General features: G+C 47.4%; 1 protein-coding gene across 2 annotated transcripts in view; it reads right to left on the reverse strand.

Annotated features, from left to right (window-relative positions):
- VTI1B (vesicle transport through interaction with t-SNAREs 1B) overlaps positions 1-8,535 on the reverse strand; it is a 101,514-nt gene extending 92,979 nt beyond the window's left edge. Inside the window, exon 1 of one of the 2 annotated variants that reach the window (XM_089681506.1) lies at positions 8,326-8,535. In XM_089681506.1, the coding sequence (XP_089537632.1) occupies positions 8,326-8,422 (97 nt within the window). In that variant the 5' untranslated portion in view covers positions 8,423-8,535. The remainder of the gene's footprint in view (positions 1-8,325) is intronic. The other variant, XM_089681505.1, reaches the window with a different exon arrangement.
- Between the last annotated feature and the right edge of the window lie 1,984 nt (positions 8,536-10,519).

Consider the following 10,519-nt stretch of genomic DNA (forward strand, 5'->3'; position numbering starts at 1 on the left):
GGACCAACAAAACGGGGGGGCCATTTTGGGTGCAGGCACCCGAAGATTGAGGTTGCGAGTAGACAACCACACCCGATCTCCAACCTGGTATGAAGGAGCGGGCAGCCATCTGCGATCAGCCTGGAACTTCTGGCGTTGTGCTGAGTCCTTCAAGGGCTTCTGGATCTGCCCCAATGAAGAACGCAGGGCAGCAAGATGGGTATCCACAGCCGGAATGTCCTGTGGTGAGAACCTCTCAAGCAATACCGCAGGTTGGAACCCATAGTTGGCCATGAAGGGAGCTATCCCGGAGGAGGAGTTGACAGCCGAGTTCCTGGCAAACTCCGCCCATGGCAGGAGATCGGCCCAAACATCCTGATGGGCCGAGATATAGCAGCGAAGGAATTGTTCCAGGGCCTGGTTGGAACGCTCCACAGCCCCATTGGACTGCGGGTGGTAGGCCGAAGAGAAGGAGAGCTTGATACCCAACTGGGAGCAGAAGGCGCGCCAGAACCTGGACACAAACTGACTCCCACGGTCCGAGACAATTACCCTGGGCAACCCATGCAGGCGAAAAATCTCCCTGGCAAAAACCGTGGCCAGTTCTTGCGCAGTTGGTAATTTCTTGAGCGGAACACAAATGGCACATTTTGGAAAAACGATCAATGACCATGAGAATGACTGTATGGCCCCGAGACACAGGGAGGTCTACAATAAAATCCATGCCCAGGTGTGACCAGGGACGCTCCCCATTGGGAATGGGTTGCAGAAGGCCCAATGGAAGATGCCGAGGAGATTTATTCTGGGCACAGACCGAACATGCCGCTACATAAGAGGCGATGTCGGAACAGAGAGATGACCACCAGAATAAACGAGAGACGACCCAGGACAACTGGTTCCTCCCCGGATGACCGGCAGTCTTGGAGTTATGGTAGGTACGCAGCAGGCGGGTGTGCAATCCCTCAGGTACGAAACATCTACCATCCGGTCTCTCGGGAGGAGCATCAGTTTGAGCAGCCAAAATCTGCTCCCCAAGGGGAGAAGTCAGGCTAGTGCGAATGGCAGCCAGGATCTGATCCGGAGGTATGACTGAGGTCAGCACAGAGTCCTCCCTGGACAGCTCAGAGTATTGCCGCGACAATGCATCGGCCCTAACATTCTTGGAGCCAGGCAAATAGGAAACCACATAGTTAAAACGCGACAAGAACAAGGCCCATCTGGCCTGACGGGGCGTCAATCTCTTGGCCTCCGAGAGATATGTCAGGTTCTTGTGGTCGGTAAGAATGAGGACCGGAAACGCGAAACCCTCGAGCAGGTGCCTCCATTCCTTGAGAGCCTGAATGATGGCCAACAACTCCCTGTCCCCAATCTGGTAGTGGCATTCTGCAGAGGAAAGCTTCCTGGAGTAGAACCCACAGGGAAGTAGGGGTCCATCAGGCGACCGACGCTGAGACAGGAGAGCACCTACTCCCGTCTCAGATGCATCAACCTCGAGGACAAAGGGCAACCCAGGATTGGGATGAGACAGTATCGGAGCCGAAGTGAAGGCGGATTTCAGAGCCTCGAAAGCTACGATGGCCTCGGATGGTCACTCGTGAGGATTACTGCCCTTCTTGGTTAGATCTGAGAGAGGCTTGGCCAGCATGGAGAAGTTCCTGATGAACTTCCGATAATAGTTGGCGAAACCCAAAAAGCGCTGAATGGACTGAAGACCATTGGGACGAGGCCACTGCAGAACCGCCGAAACCTTCTGAGGGTCCATGGAAAATCCCACTGCGGAAATGATGTAGCCCAAAAAGGCAACCTGGGAACGGTGGAATTCACACTTCGAGCTTACAAAAAAGTTTGTTCTCACGTAACCATTGCAGCACCTGCTTGACATCCTGGATATGAGATTCCATGGAGTAAACCAGGATGTCATCCAAGTAAACCACCACGCAGTGCTGCAACAAGACACGAAAGACATCATTTATGAAAGACTGCGGGCGCGTTACACAACCCGAAGGGCATCACCAGGGATTCATAGTGACTGGTTCTGGTGTTAAACGCGGTCTTCCACTCGTCCCCCTCCTTGATCCGTACGAGGTTGTACGCCGCCCTAAGGTCGAGTTTAGTAAAGACCGTTGCTCCCTTGAGGTGGTCGAACAACTCAACGGGATAGGGTAGGCATTCTTAATGGTGATTCGATTGAGACCCCTATAATCGATGCAAGGCCTCAATTCACCGCCCCTCTTCTTTACGAAGAAAAAGCCTGCTCCCACTGGGGAAGTAGACTTGCGAATGTGCCCCCAGGAAAGTGCATCCGCAATGTACTCCTCCATGGCCTGATTCTCCGCAACCGAGAGAGGATACACCCTGGCACACGGAGGAGTGGCACGGGGTTGCAAGGGTATGGCGCAGTCGTAAGGACGATGGGGAGGTAAGGCACCGGCGCACACCTTGTCAAACACGTTCATGTACTCCCCATAGTCAGTGGGCAACACAAAGTCCGAGGAGGCACACAACACCTTAACTGGCCCACGGATGCACCCGGCCCCACACTGTAGAGACCATGAGAGGATCTCGGACGTTCGCCAATGAAAGGTTGGATTGTGCTTCTGGAGCCAGGGATACCCCAAAACCACGGAATAGTGTGGGGAAGAAATTACCTGGAAACAGGCCAACTCCCTGTGAACAGCCCCAATAGCTACTCCAACCGGCAGGGTCTCGTGGGTAACCTGCGGCGCTTCCAGGGGCCTGCCATCTATCGCCTAGAGAACCAATGGGGTAACTCGAGCCTGCAGGGGAATGCAGTACTGGGCAGCAAACGAGCTGTCCATAAACAACCCGCCAGCCCCAGAGTCTACCAACGCCTGGGCCGTCACCGAGCCCTCCGCCCAAGAGGACAACAGTGATCAGTGGTTTATTTTTGCGGTACGCCGGGGACGAGGAAACTCCACCCAAGATCTCTCCCCGACAGGATCTCAGGTGCGAGCGTTTCCCGGACGGACCGGACAGGACTGCCGAAAATGCCCACCGAGGCCATAGTACAGGCAGCGACCCTCCCGACGCCGAGCGGCCCGCTCCCCCTCGGAAAGGCGAGCAAACCCCAGCTGCATGGGCTCACCGCCAGACAAGCCATCCCCACGAGGCGTGGGAGGAGAGGGAGGAACGGGTTGGACAGAAAACGCAGGTGCCATTCGGTTGGGATGCCTCTCCTTGAGTGAAGGCCTCTCCCTGAGCCTGGTGTCAATCAGGATTAGGAAGGAAATGAGTGCTTCCAGCTCCACAGGCAGTTCCTTGGCTGCAATCTCGTCCTTCAATGCATCTGAAAGGCCATGAGAAAAAGCAGCCACCAGAGCCTCATTGTTCCAGCCCACCTCTGCCGCCAGGGTACGAAACTCTATGGCGTACTCAGCAACGGTCCGTGAACCCTGATGCATGGACATGAGCAGCTTGGCAGCCGAGGCGGAGCGAGCCAGCACGTCGAATACCCTACGGAAGGCGCCGACAAAACCGGCAAACTCGTGAATCACCGGGTTATTGTTCTCCCATAAGGGATTTGCCCAGGCCAAGGTCTTGTCTGAGAGCAGCGAGATTAGGAAGCCCACCTTAGACCTCTCAGTAGGAAAAGCGTGGGGTATTAACTCAAAATAAATGCCCACCTGGTTGAGGAACCCACGACACTGACTCGGCTCACCCCCAAAGTGCTGTGGAAGAGGGGCTGAACAAGTCATACCTCTGGACACCGCGGGTGCAGGAGCAGCTGCGGCGGTAGGCGCAACAACCGGAGCAGCAGCGGGAGCGACCACCAGAGTGACAACCGGCCTAATAGCACCAGGAGCAAGGTGCGCGGAAGCAGAGTCTGCAACGCCTGAGCGAACTGATCCAGCAAGAGATCCTGTTGATCAAGTCTGGCGACTAACATGGGGAGCGAAGGCGTACCTGCACCATCAGGATTCATGGCATTCGTGTAATGCAGTGTTTCTCAACTCCAGTCCTCATGGACCCCCAACAGGTCATGTTTTCAGGATTTCCATTATTTTGCACAGGTGATTTGATCAGTTTCACTGCCTTAGTAATTACCACAGCTGTTTCATCTGAGGGAAATCCTGAAAACATGACCTGTTGGGGGTCCATGAGGACTGGAGTTGAGAAACACTGGTGTAATGTCAGGGCAGGAGCGGTGGAATAGACAGGCAGGTCTAATGGTAGGGTCACGCATCGACTGACGACAGCCACCACCCACAGCCAGGGACCAGGTCGTGGCCCCCGAGTAACCCCAGCTGCGGTAATGGCCGCCGCCAATGGCGTATAGCTGGTGGGAACCAGATGGGAAACGATAGCGTAGTCAGACAGGCCGGGTCGATAACAGCGGGACAGACAGTACAAGATGGTAGGCAAGAACACTCAGGTCACGAGCCAGGTTCAGCAACGGGAGGTCAGATAAAAGGGATAAGGCAGAGAATAGTCTTAGTCAAAGCCGAGTCAGTTTCCAGGAGAGCAAAGAAAGTAGAGCTTGCTGCAACACAATCATACAGGACACAAATGCAAAGAGCAAGTGCAGACAACAGGCCTAAATGTGATCAACCACACCCCTCTGGAGGAGGGACCGCAGAGGCCCGAAAGCATCAAAGGCTCCCACCATGCTTTGCAGAATCACAAGATGGATGCCAGCACATGGAGCAGCACCAACTCTGAGGAAAGGTAGGACCTTAACACCTGCGCATAAAGGACACTTGCTTTATATTAGTGCTATAAATGTTCGGCGAGAAGAAAGCAGAGCAATACAAAGCAGCATGCTTACAAAGTAAAACGCACACAGAACAAACAGTAAAACAACACACAGTTAACACTTTGATCACCCCAGATGTTAACCCCTTCCTGCCCTGTATGAATGACACTTCATTAGTACAGTGTCAGTGCTTTTTATTAGCACTGATCAGTGTATTAGCCATTTGCCCTGCTGAGGGTTCACCCCCCTTCCTGACCAGGCCATTTTTTGCATTACGGTGCTGCATTACTTTAACAGACAATTGTGCAACGCTGCACCCAAATGAAATTTACATCTTTTTTTTCCCTACGAATTGAACTTTCTTTCAGTGGTATTTGATTGCCTGTGCGTTTTATATTAAGCGCTATAATAAAAAAAAAAAAAAGTCAATGTTGAGAAAAAAAACAATATTTGACTTTTTGCTATTAAACTTGTCCAGTAAAAAATGTTAAAAATCGAATTTCGTCATAAATTTAGGTCAAAATTTATTCTGCTACATGTCTTTGCTAAAAAAATACCCAATACGCGTAAATTAAATGGTTTTTGTTAAAGTTATAGTATTTACCAATGGCAGTATAGATACTGGATTTTTTTTTTCTTGTTTTTTAATTTTACTAGTAATGGCGGTGATCAGAGACTTATAGGACTGCGGCGGACATTCTGACACTGGGGGTCACTGACTTGGTGTCACTGACATCCCCAGTGACACCAATACAGTGATCAGTGCCATCCAAAGCAGTGTGCCCGAACTGACAGGGAGAACTGTTAGTAAACAAAACCGTTCTCCCCGTCGGAGATCGTCGGAAATCACCGGCAGTGACCCAGTGATTAACAGCCGCGGCTGCGAACGGCGGCACGGGTTGGGTGCATGCACCCCATACCCGTAAATGCAAAATCACATAAAAGGATAAGCCCGACACCCCCCTTTCTTGAGGAGCACCCAATCGATGCTCATTATACTGCAAGGTCTCTCTCCTCCCTGCTAGTCCCTGGGTGCGGTGCTGGAGAGAGGCAGGGAAGGGAGGAGGCGCTAAACAGCGCAATGTTAAAAATATTAAATGTTTAAGTCGCCATAAAGCCCATTTTGTTTATAAAAGCCCCAGACATTACTTAAAGCAGAGTTAAATATGGTTTTGGTTAAAATGTATGTTTTTTTATCAGGACAAGTAGATTGGGACATCGATTTAGTCCCTGGACAAAATTTTAGTCCCTCAAAAATCTCCACACCCGTGTGCGTGTGTGTATATACATACATACACACAAGTCAAATGCCAGCAAAAGAAAGCTCCATTTGTGGGGAAAAAAAGGACATAAATTTAATTTGAGTGCAGTGTTGCACGACAGCGCAATTGTCAGTTAAAATAACACAGCGCATTTACCCCCTTCCTGCCCAGGACAATTTTCAGCTTTTCAGCTGTCACTTTGAATGTCAATTGCGCAGTCATGCAACACTGTACCCATATGAAATTTTTATCATCATTTATAATCATATAATATAATATAGACCTTTCTTTTGGTGGTATTTAATCACCACTGGGTGTTTTATTTTTTGCACTATAAACAAAAGAGCAAACAATTTAAAAAACCAACAGTTTTTTTCCTTGTTTCTATTATAACATTTTGCAAACAGGTAAATGTTCTCCTTCACTGATGCGCGTTGATGAGGCTGCACTGATGAGGCGGCTTGGATAGGCAGCACTGATGGGGCGACACTGGTGGGAATTGATGAGAAGGCACATATGAGCACTGGTAAGCGGCAATGATGGGCACTTACTGACAGCACTGATGGGCACTTTCGGGGCTGCACTGATAATCAGGACACTAATAATCAGTGCCCTGATTATCAGTGCAGATGTCCTCTGGTGACACTTGCCGGCTATCAGCAGTACTTTCCTCACACTGTGACAACGTGAGGAAAGTGTTGCCTATAACCGGCAACTGTATTTATTTATTTTGTGATCAGCTGTGTCCATAGGACACAGCGCTAAGTGCGCGCCGCTGGACAACTACGCTGTAGCTGTCATTCGGCTATAGCCTGGTTGTCAAGTGGTTAACTGACAATTGCGTGGTCATGCAACGCTGTACCCAAATTAATTTTATATCTTTTCACACAAATGGAGCTTTCTTTTGGTTGTATTTGATCATCACTGGGTTATTTTTTTAATTATATAACTGGAAAAAAAAAAAAAGTTGAAAAAACCCCAAACAATATTTTTTACTTTCTGCTGTTAAACATGTCCAATAACAAAATTTTAAAAATCGAATTTCTTCAAAACTTAGGCCAAAATGTATTCTGCCACAAAACAAAATACCAATAGGTGTATATTATTTGGTTTACACAAAAGTTATAGCATCTACAAACTATGGTATATATACTGGAATTTTTTTTTCATATACTAGTAATGAAAGCAATCAGCAACTTATAACGAGACTGTGATAGAATGACAGGCAATCTGACACGGACACTTTGAGAAAACCAGTGACACTAAGGCCCTGTGCACACAACTGTTTTTTTTTGTTTTTTTTTAAGCTCAAAGTATACTGGAAAAATGTATGGTTAAAATCCCTGGTAGTAGCATTCAGAAGCGTTAGTGTTTTTACAGTACATATAGAGGGGGGGGGAAGCTGTTAGGAGAGTTTTAGTAGTGTTTAGTTTTTTTTCTGCTGGGAAAACACTCCAAAAAAACTCTGCAAAGATATTTTTTTTCTGCTCCTAGACCCTGAAGCTCAAAAAATGCTAATAGCCTAAAGTAGTGTGCATGGACACATAGCATAACACTATTTAACTTCTAGTAGCAGAAATAAAATGCTAATAACAGTGGTGTGCATGGAGCCTTGTACAGTGATCAGTGCTAATAATATACACCAACACTGTACTAATGACACTACCTGTGAATGGGTTAACATCTAGGGGCAATCAAAATGTAAACTGTATCTAACAGTGCTTGGTGCATTCACTAGATGCTGTTGTTACTGATGGATGTCCCCGTTCTTATTCCCTGCATTGCAGGGAAACAAAAACCGGCACATCATCACTGTCAGGACAGAGCTCTGTGTTGTTTACATTCACAGAGCTCTGTCCTGTCTTCCTCTTTGCCGATCAGCACATCCCAGTCGGCAATAATTGGCCCCGGACCTTATGAGCATCTTGTGCTGTGACTAATCATAGCTCAACCAGGGCAGCAGGCGTGCATGTGCCCACTACCCAGAAGAGATGTGTCATCTAGCACAGGAGAGCAGCCCTGCTGCTGTACTCCTATGTGAGAGGGTCAGCAAGCAGGTATGCAAACAGGCACAACCCCCCAACCACCTCATGTGAATGAGCCCTAAAATCACAGGTCTGGCCCACCCACAGGACTCCCGCTGAAAATACATAAAAGGGTGCTGAAGCCTGGACTGCGTAGTAAGTGAATATGTGAAAGCAGTACAACTACAGAAAGACAGCAAGAGGAATCCATACCTTCCTATCAACCCAATCATTCTGGTATCAAATTCAATCCCTGCACCCACAGCGGATGAGCAATCACTTCACAGAAATGGTCACTACGACCTCTCAGCTGTAACTTTACCCATTGCCTCCAATACATAAATACCTCCATGGCTGCTCTTCAGCTTATCGGGAATCGTCTGCAAATGTTCATAATGAACTCTAAAAGTATCGTGAACTGCCTCGAACTCTTCGGAGGACATTGGAGGAAAGGTGTACAGACACCGCAATTATTTGTTTTTCCTCTTCGGCGACATTCAAGGCTCTCACGTGACCATGTCGATTTACCGTTCACGTGACACTGCCTCAGCTATACCACGTGACATCTCATTGGATCCTCTCATGATAGATAAATGAGTAGACGCTGGAATGTAGTTATAATAGAGCGCCCCCTCTCTGTCAGAAGGTCTCAGTGACGGCGGAGACAGACATTCTTCGTGCTGATGACCACTGACACCGGACATTTTCTGACTGCCAATGCCGAGTGGTTTTTCCCAACCGCTGATAAAAGACAACAGGGTTTTTTTTTTCACTCACCACAGGGAATTTTGCCACCTGCTGACTGCCAACACGGAGTCTTCCTTCCTCCAGCTGACTATTAACGCTGGCAATGTTGTTCCTCCTTCTGAAACTGGCCATTGAGGCTCCATTCACATCATTGCGTTTTTTAGTGCTTTTTGATTAAACGCATTACAGTCCATTTAACATGGTTTCCTATGGAACATGATCACATCCATGCTTTTTTTGAGCTGCTGCTTTTTTGGAAAGTGTCAGGGATGTTTTTAAGTCCCCAGTTGCATCGGGTGCTACTTGGCATGCAATTTGCATGCCCTGCGACTTGCAAATTGTATGCCCTGTGGTTTGGAGTCATATCTGTGTGCTTCCGACTTGGTCAGAGCCACACTGATTTCTAAAGTAGTGCATGCACTACTTTTGTTGCGATTTGCATAGTCATCTGTGTAAGCGGTCTTGCAAATCGCAACAAAATTGGCAGGTCACCTGATTTTGAAATCGGCTTTGATGTGACCAGGGTGTTAAAGCAGAAAGCAGCGTTATTGCTACAATAGAGTTCAATGGAGAATCTGCTGAAATGCATGGTGCCGCGTTTTTGCCACAATTTGCATTTTTATTCTGCCCAGCAAAAAAAAAAATTTGCTTTACAAAAAAAAAAGGCGTGTAGAAAACCGCAAAACGAACTGCGAAGAGCACTGCAAAACAGAAAAAAAGCAAACTGCATGGTTGTGAACAGAGCCTAAGGCTAGGTTCATATCTATGCAGGTTGCGGTTGATGTGTTTTCTGGCGCATTTTGCAGTGCGCTTTGCATTTTCAAATCCTTTTTATGCATTTTGAATGCGTTTCGTGCTTTTTTTTAGCCAGTTGGAAAGTATGACAGTTCTGTTCATGCAGTGCAACTTCAATGCAACTTTACACCCTCTGGCATTCAAGTCGCATCAAAGTAGTGCAGGAAAGTGTATGTGTCCAAAGTCACGTTAGGGTTATGGGCTAGGTTTTAGGGTTAGTGGTAAACGTTAGTATTAGGGGTAATCAGTAGTGTTAGCGGTTAACGTTAGTATTAGGGGGTAGTCATTAGGGTTAGCGGTAAACGTTAGTATTAGAGGTAATCAGTAGTGTTAGCGGTAAACGTTCATATTAGGGGTAATCAGTAGTGTTAGGGTTAGCGGTAAACATTAGTATTAGGGGTAATCAGTAGTGTTAGGGTTAGCGGTAAACGTTAGTATTAGGGGTAATCAGTAGTGTTAGGGTTAGCGGTAAACATTAGTATTAGGGGTAATCAGTAGTGTTAGCGGTAAACGTTAGTATTAGGGGTAATCAGTAGTGTTAGGGTTAGCGGTAAACATTAGTATTAGGGGTAATCAGTAGTGTTAGGGTTAGCGGTAAACATTAGTATTAGGGGTAATCAGTAGTGTTAGGGTTAGCGGTAAACATTAGTATTAGGGGTAATCAGTAGTGTTAGGGTTAGCGGTAAACATTAGTATTAGGGGTAATCAGTAGTGTTAGGGTTAGCGGTAAACATTAGTATTAGGGGTAATCAGTAGTGTTAGGGTTAGCGGTAAACATTAGTATTAGGGGTAATCAGTAGTGATAGGGTTAGCGGTAAACATTAGTATTAGGGGTAATCAGTAGGGTTAGCGGTAAACATTAGTATTAGGGGTAATCAGTAGGGTTAGCAGTAAACATTAGTATTAGGGGTAATCAGTAGGGTTAGGGTTAGCGGTAAACAGTATTAGGGGTAATCATTGGTGTTAGGGTTAGCGGTAAATGTTAGTATTAGGGGTAA

This window comes from Staurois parvus, unplaced genomic scaffold (assembly GCF_062004578.1).
Source record: "Staurois parvus isolate SC_StPar_1 unplaced genomic scaffold, SC_StPar_1.0 ptg000267l, whole genome shotgun sequence".
Lineage (NCBI taxonomy): Eukaryota > Metazoa > Chordata > Amphibia > Anura > Ranidae > Staurois > Staurois parvus.